This window comes from Mastigoproctus giganteus, chromosome 10 (genome assembly GCF_048544385.1).
Source record: "Mastigoproctus giganteus isolate SK-2022 chromosome 10, ASM4854438v1, whole genome shotgun sequence".
NCBI lineage: Eukaryota > Metazoa > Arthropoda > Arachnida > Uropygi > Thelyphonidae > Mastigoproctus > Mastigoproctus giganteus.
The window spans coordinates 213841288-213869120 of NC_143584.1; the positions used below are offsets into that span (position 1 = coordinate 213841288).

Genomic DNA, 27833 nt, shown 5'->3' on the forward strand with positions numbered 1-27833 from the left:
ATATCTATCCTGCAGCCATCCTTTTTTTCAAGATATAAGAGAAAGAGTAAGGATGTAATCAGTATTTAGTTTACTCAATCCATTTAAAGCCTTAAATGCTTCAGTCAGGTCTTCACAGGTGCCTAGTTTCAAAGTGATGTGATTTGCAGGACTGAAGTCTTTCATGGTGAGAGTATCCTTTTGTGTCCTTGACTAATCTTGTTTTTCTCTGTCCCCATTGCAATGGATTCATATCCTTAAAATGAGAATTCCAGACTTTTGTAGCAGTGAAGATCAAGATTATTGATGTGAGAGGCTAATGGAGGGTGCAGATCCTGTAGCCTGATTGTTCACAATCTGTCAAGTGATTTAAATGGCATGCTAAAGGATATATTAGAATGCACAATACTTAGCCTGTCATTGGTGCAGGTATCGTAGCAGATAACAACACTGGTTCCACTGTTTTCACCTAAAAAGTACAGCTACACTGGGCACAGGAACACTAATATTAGACATTTGAGGAGTAGAAAAAGGTTGCTTTGTCCAGCAAATCCAGGTTCTAGTTATTCCATGCCGATGGCAGGACTAAGGTATGGCGATAGCATAATGATAAAATGGATTCATTGTTCTAGGTGTCAACACTGAAGGTTTATGGTATGGTATGTATGTGATGGCATGGGAAGTTTTTTTACGTTAGATCTGGATCAGTGTCTGAATAGTACAGCCTACTTGAACATTGTTGCCAACCAAGTGCATAACCTCATGTTCACAGTTTATCCATCTGGTAACAGTTACTTCCAGCAGGTTAATGTACCATATCACATGGTATGAATCATTTCAGATTGGTTGAAAGAGCATAGGTTGCCTTTACCATACTTCATGAGCCTTCTCAGTCATTAGATCTCAACCTGATTTTGACTATCTATGGGATTAAGTGGAATGAGTTACAGTGGTGGGATTATTGTTGCTGTCCAGTGTGAACCAACTGCAGTATGTGATTGTGTGCATGGGCCAGTAGTATCATGTAATGCTTTCAGTGCCTCACAAATCCATGCCTCATTACTAAGGCATAGATTCCATAAGACTTCTTGAGGGCCAGAGGAGGTACTACTTAGCCAGTATACCTAATAAACTAGCCACGAAGTGTGCACAGATTATAATTAAAATGTCACTTTGGTTGCTTGTAACTGGCAAACTATGAACTTCCAAGAGATGAAATTTGGAATAGATAATATTTAGACCATGTGGAAATGAATTGTCCAAAAAAAGGTTTCAGAAAGCAACACCAGGGTGCACTTGGAACTTCATGCATAATATGTAAAATAAATCTCATGACATGGCTACACACACACACCTTACATGCAACAACAGTGCAAGTAAAAGTCAAAATGGTATGGCAGATGAAAGATCATGCCCTTTTTTTGTAAAGCTCATTTACCAAAACAACAGAAATACCTTGGCTTTGCTTTGGGAGTACTGTTGTTTCAAAACTTAAGGGAAGGGGCCTTTCCAAAAATTGCTTGTGTGATAACTTTGAAGAAACAGCTGTTTTGTTTAAAACTTTTAACAGAGGATATTGCCAAATTGTAACAGCTGTTGTCATATCCACTATTACCACAGGAAATGGAATTTCATCCACTAGTGTCAGACCAGTGATTGTGCCACCTACACTCCATTCACTCTAATTCTGACATAATTAAATGTTCATAATTTTGCTCTGTGGTTTCTGGCTAGGATGAAGGTAGATGACGTGTGGCCTTGGAACATCTTATAGGCAGCTGAGGCTCATTTCCAGCTAAGTGGCAGTATGAATACCTATAATTTTATGTATGGGGAATATTGCTTCATTGTGCTATTAGTGAAGCTCCTCTCTAATTTTGCTTATTGCAGGCTTGAAGTGGTGGAAACCATGTTTAGTCTCCAGAGCTAAGTTCCAGTCAACCCTTCCCCATCTCTTCCATAATGCAATATGATTGATGTCTTTTAAGGTTATGATACACATCATGGCGAGATCCAAACTTCCTTACATTTCGAGGGTACAGCTCTAAAATGGTGTTTGCAGGCTGGCCGCTAGTCAGTACACCGGACTGAACCTATTGGTAACTCTCTAGGAGGCTTCTGGATCAGCTAGTGTATAATTTTGCTACCTCTAATTTGCCAGATAGTGACTGGAGGGAATCCGAGTGGTGTGTATGCTGGGGCATTGTCGAGGCCACATTATGTAAAGGATTTGTGTATATTCTTACCATGTGTACGCCATATCTAAAAATTTCATGACTTCATACAGCATGTCCCCCCACTTTTTCTTCCTATTGAATACACCATGAATTGTCAGACTAACAAAGCTTATCTGTGAAAAGATCTAAACCTCCCAAACACTTCCTAGTTCATTTCACAAATATATGTGGTCTCAGTTCTAATTGCAATGATGTCCATTTCCACTAACAGTCTGCCAAATCCCTTGTACTTTTTCTGACAGAATCTCTGTTATAGGTTGATTCAACTACTGCTCAGCTCAGTTGCCCAAATTATTTGCTGTATGATTCCTTTCACCTCAAAGGTGGTACTTATGCATATGTCTGTTCTGATATTCCCTTGGTAATCTGGAATCTCCTCTTTTCTGTCTTCTTTGGCTTAAAATCTCTCTACTGAGTGGGAGAAGACAGAGAGTGGTAATCAATGAACACTGCTCTTTGTGGACTAATACTATTAGTGGATTCCCCCATGGTTCAGTGTTGGGTCCATTTCATTTTCTTTGTATTTATTAATGATATTGATGATGGTATATCAGGCTTAATGTCCAAGTTTACAGATGATACAAAGGTCGGCAGGGTTGTTAATGACACTAATAACAGTACGCTGCTACAACAGGATCTAGAAAAGTTGAGCAGATGGGCTGAGAGGTGGCAACTGAAGTTTAACATTGACAAATGTAAAGTACTGCATATGGGAAGCAGTAACCCCAGAGTAATGTATCAACTGTGGTACTACACTGACAGTGGTAGAGAGCGAAAAGGACCTGGAAGTAATTGTGCAGACAGATATGAAGTTTTCTTAGCAGTGCAGACAGTCTGCAAGAGCAGCTCATGGTGTCTTGCCGACTGGGCTGGCCAGGTGGGTAAAGTACCTGCCTGGCAACCCAAAGGTCGCGGGTTCGAATCCCGCCTCGGGCTTGGATCAAAGTACTACAAAAACCTTGGGAGGTGCATTATGGCCACAGAAGCTGATGCGCCAACAACTAACTTAAAAAAAAAAAAAAAAACATGGTGTCTTGTCAGTGATATACAGGAATTTTTTTAGCAGGATTATCATATACAAGGTGATAGAAAAATTCTGCTAGATTTTTCTAGCAGAATTTTTCTATACAAGGTGATTATCCCCTTGTATAAGGCAATGGTCAGGCCACACCTTGAATACTGTGTACAGGTCTGGAGGCCTCATTTTAAGAAAGATGTAGAGCTGTTGGAATGAGTACAGAGAAGGGCAACAAGATTAGTGAAGAGAACAAAGGGTTGCTCTTACAAAGAAAGGCTTAAGTTTTGCAAATTATAGTGTCTGGAGACTAGGCACCTGCAAGGTGATTTGATTGAGGTGTATAAAGCCTTGAATGGTTTGAGCATGCTCAATGCTGATGGGATTCTTCCTCTTGTTCAGAATAATCACCTGAGAGGACATAAATTCAAATTGAGGAAAGACGGTTGTAGGATAGATCTGCGGAAGTTTGCCTTTAGCCAGCCGGTGGTTGATTGCTGGAACAAACGTCCATCTGTCGTTGTAGAAATTGATAGCTTAAATAGATTCAAGGTAGAACTAGACAAACGTTTGGAACAAGTGGATGGGTGAAATAAGAAGGGTGTGTGTGTGTGTTTTTTTTTTTTTTTGGTTGATGCTATATAAGCTTGCTTTCTTGCATCATGTGCCCTTGCTAATGCTAACTCATTCTGTTAAATTCATCTGTTGTCTCTACTGTTCTCCCAACTCCACTAATCACTTGGAACTCTTTGCAACTTGACTTTCTCCTTTCCTAACAGTAAGGTAATTTTCCTTGGTGATTTTAATGTGGCAACTTCACCTGGCTTCAATTTTGTAGTCACACAGACCCAGCTGGTTGAGATGCTGAGATTTTTGCAATTACTAATGATCTCGCACAGATTGTTTATTTACCTACCGAAATACTGGACAATCTTAACCATACAGCCAACACACGATCTTTTTCTCACAAACAATCCTTCTAAGTACATGGTTGAAGTTTTTGTTGTTTTAGGCACCTGAGATCACAACTTGGTGATTGTATCTTCTCCAATGGAGCCTTTATCTAATGGCTATTCCCACCCCCATGTTGTTTGGCCTTACAAGAATGCAAAATGGGATGACCTGCGAGATTTCTTTTCTTCTTTTTCCTGGTCGGATTACTGTTTCAAAACTTCTGATGTCGTTTGCTTGGATTGTGTCAGTGAAATTATTCTTGTAGGAATGGAATCCTTTATTCCACACTCCACTTTAAAATCTCGTCCTTTATCTAAACCTTTGTTTTCCAATAAATGTGCTAAGGCTGTTCAAGAGAAGAATGTGACATATTGTATTGGCTTGTTTCCAATTCTTCAGGTTCATTTTCTCCTATACCAAAGCTTGCAACTATTGTAAAGCAGTTATTAATCAGTCCAAACAAGAGTTTGAACAGGCAAAGAGTAGAAAACTTGCTTCTTCCCCTAATGGTAGCAAGCATTCTGGTCATTTGTCAAAGCTATTAGCTGCAACTTTTGCCCATCCCTGCTCCCACCTCTGTCAAAACCAGATGGTTCTGTTGTCACTTCAGCCAAGGATAAAGCTGACCTGCTAGCATCCCATTTTTCTTCCAACTCATGTATTAATGATCTTGGTAAAACACCTCCCATCATTCCCAACATGCTCCATTCAATGCCTCCTGTGATCTTCCGTCAAAAGGAAGTCAGAAGGATTTTGACGAATCTTGATGCTAAGAAAGCTCCAGGTCCTGATGGTATTTCTCCGCTTGTTCTCAAAACCTGTGCTCCTGAACTTACTCCTGTTCTTTGCTGCTTTTTTCACTTTCTTATTCCAATGGTGTTTTTCCTTCTGCTTGGAAATTTGCTCATATCCAGCCAGTTTCTAAAAAGGGTGACAAATCACTCGCATCCAGTTATCATCCCAGTGCAATTACTTCTACTCTTTCTCAAGTAATGGAGAAATCAATTAGCTGCCAACTCTTAAAACTATCTAGAAACCTTCCATCTGATCAATGATCACCAGTATGGATTCCATCAGCGTTGATCCACTGGTGATACTCTGGCTTATGTTACCTTTATGGACAAATTCCATGGAAAAGTCTGGTGAAACACAAGCAGTTGCTCTTAACATCTCAAAGGCTTTTGATCATGTTCGGCATAAAGGTCTTCTAAACAAGCTTCTATCTTATGGTTTGCTAACTGTTTTTTGTAATTGGTTATCCAGTTTTCTCTCTGATCACTCCCTGAGGGTGATGGTAGATGGCTCTCTATCTTCTAACTTCTCCACTAATGCTGGTGTTTCCCAAGGTTCAGTTCTTTCCCCCACTCTTTTCCTCTTGTATATTAATGACCTTCTTTGATTGACCAGAAATCCTGTCCATAACACATTGCATTCCACTTTTCAGTTTGAGAAACCTTGACCTGTTCAATCAGCTTCAACTTCTCGAATATCTACTACCAATTCCTTAAATGCTGATCTCCAGGTAATTCTCCAGTGGGGCAAAGGCACTTAGATGATTTCAATCCTTCTAAAACTCAGTCCTGGCTTATATCTCACAAAAAGGATTCTTCTGCTCCTATGTTTATCTTTGGTGACACTCTGATTTCTAGGCAAGATGATATATCTCTTTTAGGGATTACCCTGAGTTCTAATCTCTCTTGGCCAAAAACTACTGCAAGAAGTTATTGTTTGCTGAAGTGACTGTTTTATTGTTGCAATTTTGAATCAGAGCCATTTCAATTTTAAGCAATGAAATGGTCTTGTGTGTAAGAATATTCTTTAATGAAATCTGCAGATTTTATTAAAGTCCGCATTTCTTTAATTCTCCATGTTTTTGAACTTGTTACTTTCCGACACGAGAGGCTTCTTTGGTGGCTTTGAAGCATTTTTGTTGCATAATATTACTACCCACTGCTTACTCTACCTAATCAACGTTAGTGACTGAGTTAGCGGCCTTTAGGAAGTGACGTCATTTACGTATCTCACCATGAACTTACTCTACTGAATCAAATATACTAACCCTACCGAATCAGTGTTAGTGGCTGAATTAGCACCATTTAGGAATTAGTGCCATTTAGGAAGTGATGTCATTTGCATCATTTAAAATCTAAATGGTCAGCTTTCTTTGTTACCAATCAATTATGTTATTTCCGTCACAAGAAAATTTCGTTACCAATCGATTTTGCTCTAGTGCTGCCATAGATGTTTTCACATCAAAAATCTTATGATTGTAATATTTTTTTTATTTTCACTTTTTTTAAAAATTTTATACAGAGCTTTAGGATACAAACCATATAGAGTATGTTTCTAAGAAATTTTTTTAAAACTAATATTCCTATTTAAGTTCTAATTATTAAAATAATGAAAATCCACAAAGATGAGTTAGTTTGTTTTATCCATTCAGTACAAAGTTTTCTGTTATCTCTTTTGGCAAAATCAGTACGAAGTTCTCTATTATCTGTACAAATTCAGTACAGAGTTCTCTATCTCTTTTTGGCAAATTAAAATCTTATAATTTTTTTATTGATAAATTTTCAATTTACAAAATGTGCTATCAGCATACACATGCAGTTATCCTATTTATGTTAATATATTGGGCAGTCACCATTTTGACCTCAAAAATTTGCCACTATATATTTAAAAACTGTTTATACAATTTTTCTCTTAAAATTTTGATTTGAACATTTTTATTTGTTATAGAAATGGATGTACTAAACAGAATTCGAAATAACCTGAGTACGGTGCTGCCAGGAAATCCAGTCACACGAGAGTATGAAGTTAGTAGACACATTGGTAGTGCAGGACCTGGATTGTTATGGAAAATATATCAAGGAACAAAAAAATCAACAAAGCAGGTTTGTTCTTAGTTGATCTACATATTTCATGTCAGTTCTGGGGAGTGTATACAGAGATATTTCTGAAGGTCATTTCAAATAATGCATTCATTTACTTTTTTTGAATTGGCTTATTTTTCCAAAACGTGATACCATCTCTTATTTATATTTCCAGCTAATAGTGGTGGTTTTAATAGATGGTGTCATGAAAATAACTTTTAAAAAATCGGAGGACACTATACCTGTCAGTCATTTTTGTGTGACTTTGGCTTATAGAACATTCACAGGAATTCAGATCTAGAAGTTGATGAAATCAAATTAAGTGATGTATAAACCTGAGCTTTTTAAAAGGGTCTTTGGACTCTTTTAAGAAGCTCAGTTCCTTAAATATGCCTTACAAACATGAACACTATATTTCAAATACTTTTGCACCACTGACTTGTATGCACAAGTATGGTGAATCATTGATAAGATTTGCCATACCTTTTTTTTTTTTTTTTTCATTGCTCTACTCCACTGTACATTTTTCCTGGGTTATTCTTTCACCTCCAGCTCGACTACACTGTACATTTTTCTTGGGTTATTCTTTCCCAAATGTAGTACATTACATTTGGTAGTATTAAAAAAAAAAAAAAAAAATAGATTCTTCCTCTTGCCTCAGACTATGCACATGAGGAAAAAAAAAAAAATCAAATTGAGGATGAAGGGCGGTTGCAGAAGTTTGCCTTTGGCCAACAGGTGGTTGATTGCTAGAACAGACTTCTATCACATGTTGTGGAGGTGGGTAGTTTGAATTAATTCAAGGAAGAACTAGACAAACTATTGGAGGGGATGGATAGGTGAAATGGATTTTTTTTTTTGGCTGATGCTGTATAAGTTTGCTTTCTTGCATCATTTGCCACTGCTAATACTAAATGTAACTTCAATTTTCTGACCATCCTTGAAGCCTCTAAATCATTCCGAAGAAGCTCAGCCTGACTTGCTTGCATATTTCTTGCATGCAGGATTTATATTTTTCAAATTCCAACATCCTGCTCTTTATTCCTTCATCAGTATCATTCAAGAAGATCAGAAACAAGGATGGCTCTGCTTACAATCCTGGCCCATTCTGAAGAATGACTATTTATAAGAGCTCACTCATCCTATCCTTCAATCCTTTACAATCCCATTACAGTAGCAATCTTCCTGGTCTGCCTCCACGGGGCAAAAGTGGGGCAACGTTGGGCCTCAGTCTGGACCTCAGTAGGGGTCCAGCAGCTAAACGACCAGATGAACAACGGTACATGACACTACACATATACAATATCCATACACTTTTAAATCTCCAGCATTTCCCAGCGAACTGGTTTACCCACAATGAAAGCAACGCAGAGATGGGGGGGGAACCCCTGGTGCCGTTTGACCCTAAACACACTTTACAGTGGCAATCTCCCAAGTATGGCAATCTCCAATATGAATTGTATCAAATTGTTTGTGGAAGCCTGAGCATGTAATATTTTCTTTTGTTGTCTTTTGACTAAGTGATGCCTAGGAATTTCATCATATCTGCATTATTTCACTGTGTAAAAGCCTAATTGGTAAAGCCAGACATATATGTTGGGTACCATGTATAATGTTGTGTTGTCTGACCAGCCAATTAGCAACCAGGGAAAGGCATCACAAGGATGTCTCTCCCTGATTCTTGCCTTAGGGTTGCCATAATTAGGCAGACTGCTACTATATTACCTTTGATGGGATTGCCCACAGTCTTGACCATGGTGCCTCCGTAGCCATATGGGCAGGAGCAGCAGTGTGTAGCACACTCTTCTTGATTAGACCGGGGTTCGAGCTCGTGACCACCAAATACGGAGGATGCGAAAAGGTCAGGGAATGACTACTGCATATTCCCGGAGCAATATGGCCTTAGTTGCTAATGCTCCTAAAAACCAAATAACAACAACAACAACAGTCTTGACTGTGATGGAGGGGGGATAATATGAATTGGAGTAGGAAGATGAAGTTAGGGGTGGGGTAACAAAGGTATAGTACAGAGGTAGCCCCAAGGAAGGTGTGCAGAAGAGTGGAGGAGAGAAAGTGTGTTGAGTGGTTACTTGCCCATATGCATGCACAATAGGCAAGACAATGTTGGCAAAGTCGCACATGTTGGTTAGAAATCCATTATCAGCATTATTGCTCCTGAGAAGTCAGGAGTCAAGAGGTTGTCCCCCCCTGATGGAGAAGGGTGATCTTCATAGAACACAAGGCTATATCTAAGTATGTAACATCAATTTTCAACCAGAGCCATTAAGTTGCTGATGAAAATCATATGCAAATCATTGAATTATAATTTTTATGAATTCAACATGATAATGGATTTGCTGTTATGTCTATGCCGAAATTCCTTTAAGCTTACATACAGAACAGTAATTTTGCTTTAATTTTTAGTAGTCTTTATTTATGTAATTAAAGTAATGTAATTACTTTAATAATTTTGCATCAATTAAAAAACTATTTTAAGTAAGGTGCATCTTTTTTTTTAAAGGCCCTTTATTATATAATACATATTTATAGTGTGTTTGTGTGTAATACCTTGCATAATTAATAATTATGTAAAGAGTTTTATATACTATTAATTTGTTGTGCATAGTGAAATATTTCAACAATGGCATTGATCTCTTGATTGCAATGCTTCCAGTGCAAATCACAATTTACAGTGGGCTTCCTTTCCTTTGAAAGTCGTGTAAATACTGCTAATTTTAATGAGATTCTATCCAATTTTTTGGAATAAAACTATTTGAAGATATTAAGTTAATTGTTAATTTCTTTTGTTTAATTATTTTTAACTAGGAAGCAGCAGTGTTTGTTTTAGAAAAAAAACAGCTGGAAAGATATTCCAAAAGAGATCGTGAAATCATCCTGGACATTCTGAAAAAGGGAGTTGCACAGCTAACCAGGTTGCGGCATCCAAGTATTCTAACTGTGCAGCATCCTTTAGAAGAATCTAGGTAAAATTTTTTTTCTGTTTCTAGTTGATCTTTGTTAATAAATGTTTTAATAGGAGTTTAACCCTGATAATTCACACTTTACCTTATATCACAATGTTTGATTTTGAATAAAGGTTAAAGAGCCCAACATGTTTTGCATTGGTCTTAATATTTGTGCTGTGTTTTAATCAAATTGCCTTTGGATCAGCTTATCACAGTTACTTAATCCTTTGAGCACAGTTTTATTCCCTATCTGATAGGATTATAGTAGTGGCAAATGATGCAAGAAAGCAAGCATATATAGCATCAGCAAAAAAAAAAAAAAAAAAAAATCTACTCACCTTCCAAGAATTTATTCAAACCATCCACTTCCACAACAACAGATGGAAGCCTGTTTCAAAAATCAACAATCAACCACCCGCTGGCTGAAAGCAACTTCCACACATTTATCCTGCAACCATCCTTCCTGAACTTAAATTTATGTCCCTCATGTGTATAATCCAGCAAGAGAAAGAATGCCATTAACATTCAGCTTGCTCAGTCCATTCAAGACCTTAAACATCTCAGTCAAATCACCTTGCAGGTGTCATTGTGGGTACCTGTGAGGTGATCTGACGTTCCTAAAACTATCCTACAGCAACCCCTCAGGAGTGCTTATCCTCCAGATACTGCAATTTTTAGAAGTGAAGCCTTTCTAGATCTGCTGATAACCAGATCAAGAGTATTGCTTTCTCTTGTTACCTCTCTAACATGCTGCTGTAGAAAACAGATATCCAAGAAATCTACAAAACTCCTAGTGTGCGAGTGACAAACATACAAATTCCAGTCAACACCTGTAAAGTTAAAATCCCCCATTATTAGACATTCATATTTACTGGTTCACTCTTTCTTTGTATAGCTGTTTGGTATACTCATCACAGTTATTAGACCTGTAACTCACTCCTACTCTAAATCTTGTTTTCCCAGTGCTTATATCACACCAAATTGACTTAACGTTGTACTGATCATCCACGTTGACTGAACACACTGCCTTAGATTTAACATGCTTCTTAACTAAGAGTGTAACTTCTCCTGTCCTGTCTGTCCTTCCTGTATATGTTGTACTCCCCATATTCAAATTCAGCATTCTTATGCCTGAGTGACACTGTCTCCACTATCCCCACAATGTCTGCACTTGATGAATTAATCAGTACTTCAAATTGATCAAATTTATTTATAATGTTTCTAGCATTAGAATATATGCACATGTTCTTACTCTTAGTTACCCTAACATGGCCCATGTATTTACTTGTTCCATGATGATCCACAGCAGGGCCTGAAATTCCCGACAACTTGCTTTCCAGGCTGCTGCATTTTCCAATGGCAGCAGTGCAAGAATCACTTTCACCACTGCATGTAGCACTAGTTAAACTATTAGTCTATGTATCCTCCCAAGCTAGCAGTTTTCTGACCTGCCTATCACTTCCTCAGTTGTATCAACAAATATTCTTGCACCACTTCTATTTAAGTGTATCCCATTCCTGTAAAAACAGTCTCTCGTGTTAGCAAGCACAGACCACACCAAGAAAAATTCTACCCCATGAGTCTTGCACCACCTCTTCAGGGCTGAATTGATTGACAAGGCTCTCAACATGTACTTTCCTCCTATCTTATCTAGGCAGAATTGCAGACACTTTCAAATTCAATCCTAACTTGCAACTTTATTCAAACATTGCCCTGTACTGGTTAAGTTAGTCCTCAGATCTCATACTCTTAATATCATTAGTGCCAACGTGTACAACAATACCACCTTTTGTGCCCCTAAAAGATATCTGTTCTACACAGTCATCTGCTTTTCCCCCTGGCAGACATACCCTGGTCCTATTCCACCTATCCTTGCACAACATATTTCCTCTTTTTCTGACAATAGAGTCGTCACTAGCAATAACCACATCCTGTGGGACCAGTGCATTCTGCCTTGGAGAATGTGCTGATGGCCCCCATATTAAATCCTTCAAGGGCATCTAACCTACTCTTCAAACTCTCATAAATGCCCATCAGAATGTTGAGTTGGCACCTAATATCTTTACTTTCTCTCTGCACCTAGCATACACAAAGGCATTCTCCTTGGCTGGATCATGTCCTGTTCCAGAAAGTCGGCAAACATTTCACAAGTTGCACATTTTGTTAGGTTGTGATTCATAGGAGATTGTCCTCTTCGGTTCTTCCCCAAGCCAAAGCACTCCTGCTACTGTCCATTGCCTTGCTCCTCTAGTCTGGGGCATGATTTCCATTTAATTGATTAACAATGAAATTAATAATATTAATTAATTCAATTGTTTAATGATGAAAATTAATAAGATTAATTAATTTAATTGATTAGCTAACAATACTACACAAAGCTAATAGATTTCTAAATGCAGTGATAAGTATTACACTATCAAGTTCAAGGTATACGTTACATTATACATTACAATCACAGTTTTAAATTAGTTATATCCTTTCTAAGAAGTAAAAAATCTTAGTTAAAAACAAAAAAAATATGCTTTAACAAGTGATTAGACCCTTCAGGTACTTATTTATCACAATTAAATTTAACCTTACTATTCCACTGCACTACTAGTTACATGCTATGATATTATGAAAAGATGTCAACAAAACAACATCCTTACTAGTTTAAAAAAAAAAACTAGGTTGTGGGCTACAAAATGGTTCATTTTCAGCATAGCTACCTGAATACTTTCTACAAAGCCTTGCTGCAGTGAACAAACAGCAGGATGAAAGGTTTCACTAATATATTAAGACTGGAAAAATACCAGACAAAATGAAGTGAGGCAATGATGGCTGAGTGTTGGTGTTTGAAAAGGGATTCATTAATTGTAATGCTTTTTAATGTGAAACATCCTTGGGGCATCTACAAAAATTTCAACAGAGTAAATCTGATTGGTCACTAAAAATATGTCACAGAAGTGATTACATCATCTGCGGCTTCTGCCAAAGGTGCTTCCCATGCTTCCACCACTAGTCTGTGCCTAGCACTCACTAGTAGTGTGATTAGTGTGTGGTGCATTTTTCATGGCCCCTACAATATCTCTAGTTCTAGTAAACCAATTTAAAAAATTCAAATGCCATTCATTTGAATTTCTTTGAACTGTATTAGGAAAACACAATAAAAAAAAAAAAAAACGCGTGTGTACCTTGTATGTATGAAAGATGTTTTAATTTATGTGAAAACATCCTTGGCTTGTAAGTGGTTAGTAAAATCCAAGCTGATAGCCTAATTACCCATTTCATTGTAGCCATTTGTTGAATAGTATTACGTCACAATCATACTTCCTGCGGTTACTACTACAGGAAGTATGTTTGCTACAATACAAGTATTTGTCATATGACTGCAACAATACAAATATTTGTCAACAATTTCTTTTTTCATCTCGCATTTTTGTTACATTACATAGTTAGGTGCCACTGTAGATGTTTTCACATCAATAATTTTCGAAAATAAAATTTGCGTGTCAAACAATGCCAAAGTCAAGTGCAGAGTGTTCTCGAGAGTATTGAGCAAGAATGAAAGCAACAAATCCTAAGAAAATAAAGATGGAGGTCGCAAGTATCGGGTACCTCAGTCGATGCTGTTTTCCAGAGATATTTAGATATGTTGCAATTGCAGGTAAGGTATACATCTGTTACTTTAGTTATCACAAACTGCCCCAAGGATGTTTCACATAAAACCATCTACTGTGCATGCTTGGCACACATGCTTTTTTTTTTTTATATTCACATTTTTTAACACATCAAATTTGAAAATTTTTGACACACGCCCAAGAATTTCTCATTAAAAATATATTTTGTGGTCCACAGTACTATAAAAAATATAAAAATAAAATGCAGTGATAATGATAAGAATTATTTTAACTTAAAAAAAACTTTAAAAAACTTTTGAAATTTATAATATTGTGCATGATTGTTTCTGATTAAATTTTTTTCCTGGTCAGTGGTTCCATAATCATTCCAAAAGTAAAATATATTCATAACAACAATACAGCAGTGTAAACTGTTCTTCTGAATATTAGCTCTAATTCCACCACATGTGTATTTCTTGACATTATGATCTATAGAAATTGAAGTCCAGTATCAACAAGTATCTTCTGTCTTCTCATTCTTCTGCCAATACACTGTACCAGAGTACTATAAGTTCTAATACCTTTTGTGCTTGAGGTCATAACAAAAAAAAAAAAAAAAATGAATTGAGAAGCTTATAAAGTAGTTGCAAATAGATTTTGGAATCATAATCACATGCCTTCAGAACGTGAATTCAACAAAATAAAAGGCAGTTTAAGTGTTAGCATAAACGGTTATTTTTATGACTTGTTAATGATATGAATGAATGCATTATGAAGGCTGGTGGCATTAGAAGCTTGTGACATATTAGTTACACCTCTGTGGTATTGATAGTTATGCTCAATTAGACATAATTAGCCCAACTTCTAACAAGTTATTTAACATATGCTTGTTTGTTTGTTATGTTGTTATTTGGTTTTTAGGAGCATTAGCAACTAAGGCCATATTGCTCCGGGGATATGCGGTGGTCATTCCCTCACCTTTCCGCATCCTCCTTATTTGGTGGTCACGGGCTCGAACCCCGGTCTAATCAAGAAACGTGTGCTACGCTACGCACTGCTGCTCCTGCCCACCTGGCTATGAAGGCGCCTTTAATGTATGCAGTGTGTTACATTTCAGGCACATTAGCAAATATAATAATTGATGATTTATAATAATAAAAAAAAAAAATGAACAAAAAGTAATGACTTTTCTGCATGAACTGAAAAAATTTTATTTCTATGCATTTGCCACATTGCCCATTCATTCCTCCAACTAGCTTCAGCTACAATATAGTATATGGGTTGCCTATGTGATATGAAGAAAAAAATAATTACTGGATTTCTATTGGTCAGATTTTAATGAAATTTTGGGAAGCTTGACAAATCTTTTTGAAAGATCTAAGTATAAAATTTGATAAAAATCCTTCCACTTAGACTCAAGTTATTATATGTGGATGGACAGAAAAAGAATAATAATAATTGTCAGATTTTCATTGGTGCAATTTTAATGAAATTTTGAATTGCTTGACAAATCTTTTTTAAAAGGCCCAAAAAATCTGTACATGATTTTTTGTACAGATTTCATGAAAATCTGTACACTACTGGTAGTTGAGTTATTACATGTGGATGGACAGGAAGAAAGCAATAGGTGTGTTATGCATATATGCTAATGAACCTTAATACCAATACCTTAATATAGTTCATATATTATGCCTAAAATACAAAAAAAAAAAAAACAACCTACTGTCTATTGACAGTCAATACAGGCAACTACTTATACACGTACATTACTACCAATGGCAAGGTAAGTTCTTCAATAAGTATGAAGAACTGCTGTTAATACTACAGGATACACCATATTTTACCCAAACATCCTCTTTATGGACATCATGATTTGCTTGGCTTGGGACTTTATAATATTATAAATTAAAAATTGAATATCATCTTAAAAATTTAAGACTTCTAATGAGTTCTTCAAATTTTAAACTTATTTTTTTTGCTGAAGTAAAAAATTTTTAATTTACAAATAATTTTTACTTTTATGATCATATTTAAAAAAAACAAAAAAACAAAGGCACTTTCCAGTTAACCAGATGTTATTTTGAAATACAGTGTACTCTTAGCACTCACTTTCTGAGGAAGAAAGCCGTTTGCACTACTTCTAACTGGGTAGTCAAAAGAGTTTTATGAAATGTAAACAACTGAGAATGGCAATGTTCTTTGATACTTATAAAAAATAACATCCAATTTTTATAGGTATCAAAGAGCATTACTTTCACAGAAGAACATATTACTTTTATACAGATCCTTATATTAAAGGATTGTGCAGCCAGTAAAATGAATATATCTCGAGGAATGTATATCAAATGAAATAACATTACAATATACACTTTGCTGCCACTTTATTAGGTGCATCCCTGCTGTGCACACAAATGGTTTGTCCCACAACTTATCAGAAGCAGCTGTCCCACAACTTATCAGAAGTAGCTAAGAAGTAATGCTTCTTATCAGAAGCAGCCTGAGTGCAACAATAGCTTTCCCGGATTCAGACATTTCACATGCTAGTATAGAGTCTGTATGGTGTGAGATAGTTGGAAACAAAGGTATAATGCGAGTAGGAGTAATCTACAGACCAGGTGATTGTGAAGATTATGACAAAAGCCTCTACATGCAAATGGAATGGGCAAGTAAGCGTCAATGCCTTATTATGGGTGATTTCAATTTGCCTCTAATTGATTGGAGTAAATGGGAAGGAAACTCGACATGGGGAACAAAATTTTTAAATCAACTAAATGACTGTTATTTGTATCAGCATGTCAGGGAAAGTACTAGAGAAAAGAATATCCTAGACCTCATCATCACACATGAATCAGATGACATAACAGGGCTGACAGTAGAGGAACCAGTAGCAGGAAGTGATCACGGAGTTCTACGGTGGATGATGACGAGAGAGGTAGCAGAAGTAAAAGGCAAAAGAATGGGTTTTAATTTCAGAAAAGGAAATTACGATGCCTTAAGGTACTACATGGCCTCTATTAACTGGGTAGATATCGCGCAGAGAATGAATACAATTGAACTGTGGTACGCTTTTAAAACATTAATCACAGATGCCTTGAATGCGTATATACCATTAAAAAAAATACTCCACGAGAAGGGTTCCAAGTTGGATGAATAGTGAAGTTGCCACATTACTTGAGCAGAAAAAGGTGGCATGGAAAGGTTACAGAGCAATGAAAAGTACTGAAGCCTATAACAGCTACAAGGTGATGTGTAATAGAGCCACAGAAAAGGTTCAACAGGCAAAGGCAGTTTATGAGAAATCACTAGCAAACAGAGCAAAGAGGGGGGATAAAGAATTCTTCACATATCTAAATGCCAAGAAGAGCAGGACAAACCAGATCGGACCTTTACGTAAGGGAAAGGGGATAGTAATAAATACACCAGCTACCGTTGCAGATGAACTCAACAGTTATTTTGCATCGATATTTACAAATGAAAAGCCTTTTGTGGCAATGGGAAATTGTGGGAGCGAAGTTAAAAAATATGTAATTAATGATATTGAAATTTCGCAAGATTATTTAATGAAAAAACTTTCGAGCCTACAGACCAGTAAGGCTCCTGGAGTTGATGGAATATACCCTATAATCTTAAGAGAGGCGGCAAGCGAGTGCATTGAACCATTGAGGCTAATTATGCGAGCATCACTAGACTCTGGGGAGATTCCCTTGGATTGGAAAAGTGCAAATGTATCTCCCATACATAAGGGTGGCTCTAAAAGTGAAGTTGGAAATTATCGACCTGTCAGTCTAACTTCAGTAGTAGGGAAAATCATGGAGGCAATGATCAAGGGTGGAATTCAGGATCATTTGGATCGAATTGAAATTCTCAAGGATACTCAGCATAGTTTTGTAAAGGGAAAATCATGTTTAACAAATCTGGTTCGCTATTTCGAAAGGGTCACTCACGAGCTGGATTTAGGGAATAATTTCGACATTGTTTATTTAGATTTCAGCAAAGCTTTTGACTCAGTCCCACATGAGCGGTTGCTTTATAAGCTGGAACAGGTTGGAATCACTGGGAAAATCCTTAGATGGATAGAAGGATGGCTTCAGGGCAGGAGGCAGAGGGTTGTGATAAATGGCTATTCCTCAGATTGGGTTGATGTAAGAAGTGGGGTTCCCCAAGGATCAGTATTAGGACCACTGTTGTTTTTAATTTTCATAAACGACATTGATGAAGGGATAGAGGGCGTGATGTCTAAATTTGCAGATGATGTTAAAATTGGTAGAGTAGTTAATGATCACTGTCAAGCTGAGCATCTTCAGAGAGACCTAGATAGACTTCAGGAATGGTCAAAAAAATGACAGCTGTGCTTTAATCCAACAAAGTGTAAGGTATTACACCTGGGAAACAGTAATCTCAATAAAACTTATTCACTTGGTGGAGTTCAGCTAAACCCAGTACTGGAGGAAAGGGACTTGGGTGTTACGATACGGTCAGACATGAAATTCTCTGAGCATTGTAAACAGGTTGCAAGGAAGGCCCATGGTGTCCTATCGATGATCTATCGAACTTTTGCAAGTAGAGATAGGGACGTGATAATCCCATTATATAAGGCTTATGTTAGACCACACTTGGAATACTGTGTTCAAGTATGGAGACCGCACCTAAAGAAAGACAACGAGCTTCTTGAAAGGGTGCAAAGAAGGGTAACTTGCCTGGTGAGATCGGCAAAAGGGCGTCCTTATGAAGAAAGACTTCGAATATGTGGGTTGCAGAGTTTGGAAACTAGACACCTTAGAGGAGATTTGATTGAGGTGTTTAAGGCTCTGAGAGGCATCAGTAAAATGAATGAGGACAAAATTTTCAAGATTATAAATGATGCTAGAACTAGGGGACATAAATTCAAGTTACGGGGGGAAATGTTTAGATTGGACTGCAGGAATTTTTATTTTAGCCACCGAGTTATAAATTACTGGAATAAGTTTCCTTCATGGGTGGTAGAGGCTGACAGTCTGGGGAAATTCAAAGGTCATCTGGATAGTACTTTCGGGTAAGGGAAGCGTATAGGATGATAGGTTTAATTTCCTTTTTTTTTTTTTTTTTATTAATTATTATTATTCAGTTATTTATTTTATTTTATTTATTTATTTTTTTGTTGTTTTTATCATTGTTTTGTTCGGATTTTTTTTTTTTTTTTGGCTGGTGCAGCATAAGCCATAGGCTTTCTTGCACCATGCGGCCGTTACTAATACTAATACTACGTTGCAAATCACATGACCACAGTTGTGGATATAAATGCAGCAGAACAACCTTTCTAGTATCAGTTAAGCATACAAACCATAGCAAGAATGGGGAAAAGGAGTGATCTAATGGACTTCAAATATGGCATGGTAGTAGGTGCAAGATGTGCTGGACAAAGCATCTCTGAAACGGCAGTTCAACCTTGGTCCGCAGAACAAAATATCGCAATGGACCACTAGTCGCAAATGGCCTACAACAGCCGACGGCCACATTGCATACTTTTGTTATCAATGAAGAACAAGAGCCTTCTGTGGGCAGCAACACCAGCATTAGACTATCAAGGATTGGAAAACAGTTGCTTGGTCTGACGAGTCGAAGTTCCTGGTCCATCATGTTGGTGGAAGGCTCAGAATTTGGCGAAAACAACATGAATCCATGGACCCATCATGTCTGACCACTACTATGCAAGGTGGGGGCAGTGTTATGGTGTGGGGAATGTTTTCTTGGCACACGTTGTGTCCATTGATGCCCATAGATTCATGTCTGAATGCCACATCACTGCTGGCCAAGTACATCTGTTTATGTTGACAGTTTATCCTCAGTCAGATGGTTACTTCCAGCATGATAATGCGCCAGTGCGCAAAGCCTGAATCGCTATGGAATGGTTCCAGGAACATGACAATGACTTTTCTTTGCTGCAGTGGCCCACTCAGTCCACGGATCTCAATCCTATTGAACATCTTTGTGATGAGCTGGAAATGTCTGTTCGCTGCAGGCCTACACCTCAGTAAAATATGAAGGAACTGCGTGATACACTCATGTCTGCATGGTACTCCATTCCTGCACAACGTTTTCAGCATCTTGTTCAATCCATGCCTAGACGAATTCAGACTGTTTTGAAGGCTAAAGGAGGCTCAACACCTACTAGGTAGGTGTGACAACAGCATTACATGTCACAAAATTGGTTTGACAACAGCATTACTGTCACAAAACATAAAACAACTGAAAGCACAACTGTAAAACAAATGTCACAGGAAACTGCAGTGGTGATGCCACCATGATTATTCTGAGCTTACCACATATAGAAAAATTCTTGTGAGTGTTTGTTACAGGTATCTGTAATAAATATTTTTCCTGTAATATTTCTTAGCCAATTTTAAATCGAGTGATGGGTTGCATAGCAAAGAAAACACTCTGTGTTAAAGCATGTAATATGAAGTACATACAAACATTCCATATTAATGGAACTATTTGTTATAATAGAGTAATTATCATAATGGTTTTTTTGATATTGTTTGGTTAATATTATCTTTCTTTACTCTCAGAGAAAGTTTAGCTTTTGCTACAGAGCCTGTATTTGCAAGTCTGGCTAATATACTTGGTCATACCGAGAATATGCCTGTACCACCTCCACCAGAGCTCAAGAATTTCCAACTTTATGATGTAGAGATTAAATATGGACTAATGCAGGTACTAGATTTTGAAAAAAATATTTTTGTGTTAAATAGGCTTAAGTTTTTCAAAATTAAATAAGTATTTTTCTGTACTAAAATATATGTATATTTTATTTATAATATTAATATCCAATTTTTTATTGCAAATATTTATTTTATTTGAATTTTTTTCTGTCTGATTCTCTATTAAGTTTTCAGAGATGCTTTTATGTGGTGCATATAATTATAGATTAAGTTATCTTGAGCCTTCTCTAGAAATAACTAATGTGCAGAAAATATTCAGCATATACAATTTATGATTGTATGTGTGGAATTCCTAATTGTTTGGCTATCCTCTTCGCTATTTGTGAATAGGGGATGACTTCTATGATGTATTGTATTATACAGAGTTATTACAAAAGAACTAAACACTTTAAAAAAATTGTTGAGAAAACTAAATGAGATAGAAACAAAGTCATATTCTTGAAAGAGTAATTAAAAAAGTTTTTTTTCTTAATTGATAAGTGGTTATTGTGGGCTCCAAATGAACCCTGACCACACCTAAATAATATGTGAACTCATCCCATACTTTGTGTGAGATTTCTGCATTAATGGAATTTACAGCTTGATGAATCTTGCTTTTGAGTTCTTGTAAATTGTTTGGCAGAGTAGAAACATAAATTTCATCTTTGATGCAGCTCTATAAGAAATCCAGTGTGCCACATCAGGTAATCTGAGAGGCTAATCCTTTTGACTTTTGTGATCATCAAGTGGGCAGCTTCTCAATCAGAAATCCTGTTATTGCATTGTAACAATGAGATGGTGCCCCATATTATTGAAAAATCAAAATTCTTCAAAGTCTTCATTAAGCTAAGGCATGTTTTTGAACACATCCAAGTAAGAATTTCTGGTTAATAGTTTTTTAAACTAAGAAAATCTTGTTCAAAGCACTCCTTGTAGCAGCTTCAGGAATTTAATGTGTTTGTAAGTTAGGAAAAAACTTTTAGTTATCCCTTCAAGAAATATAACTTTGTTTTTGTATCCCATTTAGTTTACTCATAAATTTTTAAGTGTTCAATTCTTTTGTAATGACCCTGTACATTAAGAAATATGACAATTCTAACTCCGTGTGTTTCAAAAACAGTGTCAAAACTACTTATTTCAAAACATCTTGGCCTATGTCTCAAAAAGACATGTAGTAGTGGGAAAAAAACCTTGTGTGTCAGGGATAAGCATATTATCAACAAACCTTGTTGCCAGTGACAAACTAGAAATAAAATTGACAAATGAATTATATAATTGAAATACAAAATTAAAAGTTATAGTACAAAGAATAGGCTAAGTGTGATAAAACATGAATGTAGAATATAAAGTAAAAGCAATAAAATAATATAATACACATTAGAAGCTTTTGAGGTGATGTGTCTCTTCTTTAGCTATAGAAATGTCTGCACAACAAACAAACAATTTCATACCAAGAAAGTATGGTTGGACAGCACATAAAAAAAAAAAAAAAAAAAAAAAATGGATGCATATATACTTATGCAGTGCATATTAAAGACACATTACTCCTTTGTGGAAACAGGATGGCATGTATTAGTTATTAAATAAGCAGATTGCCAATACTCATGCTGAAGAATAACTTCTCCTATAATAGGGTGTATGCTTGTCCTGCAATTCACATTTAGATTTGCTTCCCACAAATGGAGTGCTTCCAACAATTAGCAAAGGCAATAATGTGTGCACAGTTTAGATCTTAATATTATATTGAGATCCTAGACTGCTTATGTTTTATCACTCTTAGTCTGTTCTTTGTTTTATACTTTTAATTTTGTATTTTAATTATATAATTTATTTGTACAGCTTTATTTTATTAAAGTTTTATTTCTACAGCAACAAGATTTGTCCATAATACACACGTAATTCTATCATATTGGTCTTGAATATAAGCAGATCTCCCCCCCTCTCAAATATCACCTGAGAAAGCAAGCTCTCTGATTAAATTTATCCAAAAAGTTATATTTAATGGATTTTACTTGAGACTGCAATGCATGTTAGTACTGTTTATGTTTAAAGACCACACTACAAATGAAGTTGTAAAAGAAAAGTTAAAAAATAAACTGAATATTGATGTTTCATTCCGGGAGGCATGAGCAGTCAAATTCTGGATATCATGGTCACAAAGGATAATAGACTATAACAATATTGTGATGTCTTTTTAATGATGGAATAACTTTCTAGGGATTATACTCTGATTCTTATATAATATATAATTCTTTTTTGTCTATAATTCTATAATTATTTTTGTCTCTGTTTATAATGATATTTGAGAGCAGTGATGCAGAAATGCTGCCTTTTTTGCAACAATCTTCTGGATTGCACTCAACTGCTCACCTTTGGAATGAATTAATCACATCCTGAATGCTTTTATCCATTATAAGTTAAGTTGTAAAGGAGGAGTGATAGAATATTCTGAAGGCTATATATATAAGAAGTTGGGAGGGCAGCACAGTCTAAAGGGATTAGACAGCCAATAAAATCTTTACCCATTAATAAAGTTTGCAATAAACATGTGTATTTTTCTATTGAATCATCTGAATGTGTTTGATAGGATAGAATAGCTCAGAAGTAGTTTCTTCAACATCATTGTCAAATATTGTATTTTCAATTTCTCTAGGTAACAGAAGGACTGGCTTTCCTACACAATGATGTAAAAATGCTTCATAGGAATATTTGCCCAGAATCTGTAATTGTTAATAAAAATGGGGCTTGGAAAATTTCAGGTTTTGACTTTGCCATTACAGCTGTCAATCCGCAAGAAGCTCAGGTTTGTATTTTTAAGAAATGTCAAATCAAATATACAGTAAGCTCTTTAAACTCTGTGCCCTCAGAGATTGGGAGGTTGCAGACTTTGAAGAGGGTACATTTAGTGATTGAGCAGTTTTAGAGAAGTATATTTCAATGAATATTATGGACAATAGCTGAACTTATTTACATCTGTAAACGTATATATTGACATAAAAGATAGTATTAGTGGTTGAAATGTAAATAACAAGGTAATTTATTAAATATAAATAAATGACAATAAACAGAGTCACAGCAAATGTCAGAATATCAATGCATGCTCTTCAGGAAAATTATAAGGTGTTTGAAGGACTGTCTTCTCCTTTCATCTGTTTCTGTGACCAGCAGGATTTAAACCGCATTGATAATGCAGTGATCTTAATTTTTACAGTAGAACAAATTTTGTAACAAGTTGGCCTGGTATTGCACTACTTTCAAACAGATGGCTTTGCCAAAATTTTAATTGGCCATTTGTTTAAAAGATAAGGCTATTATGAGAGCCTGTTTCAAGATTAACTAGACTCTTTTCAGATAGCAAGTGGTCTCTAGCGAAAACATTCAGATGAAACAGATAGCTTTAGCTATATTATAATTTTGAAATATTCGCATTTCTGTCATGATTTGTTAGCAAGAATGCCCCAATGCGAGCAAACAACAGATACAACAACAGAAAAAAAGCTTTAAATATAGTTTTACAACAATAAGAAAACTCAAACAAAATGCAAATTAGCTGTCTATAACTAAATCTACAAGCTAGAACAAAGTGCAGATCTGCAACACATCTTCTAACAACGAAACTTTTAAATTTATATAAAAAAACTGAAAATTAATCACAAAATTGGATTAATTTATTAACCAAATGCATAAACTTAAGAGACTGAAAATAAATTAACTTACAAACAAGAATAGGGGCAATTATAATGAAGAGTACAATCAAAGAGGAAGGGAATGGGGGAAGAACAAAAGAAAGAAAATGCAACAGACCCTGCACTGTCCATATTTACTGATAATTAATGAAAATAAATTAATATAAATTAATTATTTTCAACATTTAATTACTTCCTCTTACTTTATTTATAGTAAATTCCTATGTTGTCTTTCACACAATATAATTTATATAATTATTAGGCATATTTATAAAAGGGGCTTCCACGCAGAGTTCAATCTATGCGAAGGATGGCTTAAAGGTGCAGACTGCAAAGTGTTTAACTCTTTTGGGGTCCCCAAAAGAGTTAAACACTTTGCCACCTCTGAATGAGGTGGTTAAGGCTGCTGAAGAGGATCAGAAAAGTGAACAAAGGAGGAATATTCTCATTGGTAGGTGGGATAAGAAACACATATATAGAATCTTAGCAAGTAATGGAAAGCAGAATCTTATGACAGTTTGCCTTTAAACTGTAGATATGGAATAAATTACTGGCAAGGTGGTTGAGGCAGAGAATTTGGTTAAGTTAAAAGTGGAGTTTAATGGACACATTTTGTTAATGAAAAGCATGGTGATTTTTCTTAGCAGATATAGGAAAATTCCACTCTCTTGCATCATTTAGCATTCTGATACTATTAATAAGCATAACATAACTGGAATCACTGCAGAAGTGTGGTAACATGTTTGGGTTGAAAGTTGAGAAGACAATGTTTGTTAACATTGGACTTGAATTCTGTAGATTGTAATTTTCAGAAATTCATGTGTGAAGGAGAGGTGTTCAAAAGAACAAAGTAGAGGGGTTAAGTGAGGAAAATATCTGTGTTTTTGGAATTGACCAGTGAATAGATATTGGCTAGTTGAGGAGGCATGTGTTCAGACTAGTTTCTGATAGAGGTGAAATTACAGATTCCATTTTGGAAGAACAATGCTGTGGAAGTATATGTAGAAAAGGCATGCAGCAGAAACTGAATGATACAGGGAGAGAGCTTTTAAGAGATAGATCATTGATTAAACTGGCTACTCTCTTTTGGATATTGTCTAGGAGACTAAATTTTGTGGGAATAATATTCTATGTTAGGGGCAGATTTGAGATTTGTATGGTCAGTAGCTGTTCAGAAGAAAAGTAACACCAAGTATGAACAAGAACTCCCAATTTTTTTGATGCATAGGAAGCAATATTTGTGATATGCTTATATCAAAATGGTTAGAAGTTGGGATTATTCCAAAATAAAGATGTGCAATCCTCTCTAAAAATCTGAGTGTTATTGAAGATGAGCATGGGAGCAGCAAACTTTTTTTGTTTTTCAGAAGTGTAAGATTGTCATAAGATCTGTTAGAAGCACCAAATTAGATCATTTTGAGCATAGATCTTTGTTTGAATTTTTGGGCATAAAACTTTCAACTATCCCTTTATCCATAGCAACAACTTACCCCTAATGCCACACTTCTCCAATTTGTACAGCAGCTTTTCATGTGGAACAGTCTCAAAAGCTTTATTGAACTCCAAGTATGTGATGTTAAAATTATTTTTTTGCATCCAATTGCTTTGTGACTGCATCGTAGTAGCTAATTAGAGCTAATTAAAGTTGGATGAAATCATCCGTTAACAAATCCATTCTACAATTGCCATATAACTGCATTCCTGTCAAGATAATGCTGCATTGCTTCTTTACCACTGATTCCATCATTTTCCCTGGGACAGAAATCAGGATTGTAAGGCTAATTATGCCCTTTGATTCAGCTTAGTATTAGTATTAATAGTGACAAATGATGCAAGAAAGCTTACGCTTATACAGCATCAGCCAAAAAAAAAAAAAAAAAAAAAAAACATTTCACACATCCATTCCCTCTAAATGTTTGTCAAGCAGAAACTAATTCCTCCTTGAATTTATATAAGCTATCAGCTTCCACAACAAAAACAGATGAAAGTGTTCCAGCAATCAACTACTCTCTGGATAAAGGCAAATTTCTGCACATCTATTCTACAACCATCCTTCCTCAATTTTATCTTAATTTATGCCCCCTTATGAGCATAGTCTGAGTAAGAGGAAGAATCCCATCAGTATTGAGTTTGCTCAAGCCATTCAAAGCCTTAAACACCTCAAACAGATCTCCTTGCATGTGCCTAGTGTCCAGGCACTGCAATTTGCATAAATGAATGAAACCTTTCTTGGTAAGAGCACCAATTAGTTCCCCTCACCAATCTTATTACCCTTCTCTGTACTCATTCCAGCAGCTCCACATCCTTCCTAAAATGAGGCCTCCAGACCTGTATGCAGTACTCAGGATGTTGCCTGGCCATTGCCTTATATAATGGGATAATCACCTCCTTATCCCTGCTATAAAACTTCCTATATATCATTTATATCATTGATAAAACCCCATTAGCTGTCTTGGCATCCTGTCTGCACTGCTCAGAGAGAACTTCATATCTGACTGCACAATTACTCCTAAGTCCTTTTCATTTTCCACTGTCCTGAGTGCAGTATCACACAGTTGATATGTTATTGGATTACTGCTACCCATACCATAGGCAATTGAAGCAAATGACATTTGTCAATGTCATTTACTTCAATTGCCATTTCCCAACCCATCTGCCTAATTTTTCTAGATCTTGTTGCAGTAGCATACCTTCATTACTGTCATTAATCACTCTGCCAATCTTTGTATCATCTGCAAACTTAGCCATTAAGCCTGATATATTCTCATCAATATCATTAATAAATACAGAAAACAACAATGGATCCAGCACCAAACCCTGTGGGACTCTCGTAACAACATTAGTCCACAGACAGCAGTGTCTATTGATAATCACTGTATTTTCCCACCCAACCATCCCTTTATCCACAGCAGGAACTTTCCTTTAATGCCACACTTCTTAAATTTGTACAGCAGTCTCTTATGTGCAACAGTATAAAAAGTTCTCCTGAAATCTAAGTATATAATATCAAAATTATTTTTTGCATCCAGTTCCTTTTTCACTGTATCCTAGTACCCAATCAGATTTGTCAGACAAGATCTCCAGTCACAACCAAGATCTTCAGTCACAACCCACGTTGTGACTGAAGTATAACTACACTCCTGTGTAGATGTGAACCAGTGACTCCATTATTTTTTCCTGGACATTAGGCTAACAGATCTGTAATTACTCATGTCACCCTTCAATCCCTCTTTGTGAATAGGAGCGACATTTATGATATCCAATTTTTAGAGACCTTCCCGTAAATTCAGGGATACCCACAGAGTCTGTTTACCTCTTTTACTGCTTATTTTAATATAATTGGGTGCAATCCATCATCTCTAGGTGCCTTAATTTACTTTTAACTTTAACAGTTCATATTCTTGTAGTTATTCATATTGTTGTATTCTTACTGTTACTGTGTAGTCTACTAACTTGTATGTGTAAGGAATTAACATTAGAAAATTAAATTAAAATAATGGAAGGGTTAAAAAAAAACAGGATTAGATACTAAAATAAATTAGTTTTAGCCAATCAACTCTTACCTGTCCCTTTTTTTTGTGAGTTTTATTTAGCTTTATTTCTCCTTCTCACACAAGCATCTGCTACTTACTGTTCCTTTCTGTAGTGCGTAGCACACACTTCTCGATTAGACCGGCCGACCGGGCTAGCCGAGTGGGTAAAGTACCTGCCCGGCAACCCAAAGGTCGCGGGTTCGATTCCCGCCTCGGGCTTGGATCAAAGTACTGCAAAAACCTTGGGAGGTGCAATATGGCCACAGAAGCCGATGCGCCAACAACTACCAAATCAAAAAAAAAAAAAAAAA

The 27833-nt window shown here is 36.2% G+C and overlaps 1 protein-coding gene across 1 annotated transcript in view; it reads left to right on the forward strand.

The window, feature by feature from the left end:
• The window catches only part of LOC150079880 (SCY1-like protein 2), a 114212-nt gene that overhangs the window by 9160 nt on the left and 77219 nt on the right, over positions 1–27833 (forward strand). The window contains exons 3-6 of the mRNA XM_090383269.1: positions 6925–7079; positions 9885–10042; positions 20172–20316; positions 22957–23106. Of these exons, the coding sequence (XP_090239395.1) occupies positions 6927–7079; positions 9885–10042; positions 20172–20316; positions 22957–23106 (606 nt within the window). The 5' untranslated portion in view covers positions 6925–6926. The remainder of the gene's footprint in view (positions 1–6924; positions 7080–9884; positions 10043–20171; positions 20317–22956; positions 23107–27833) is intronic.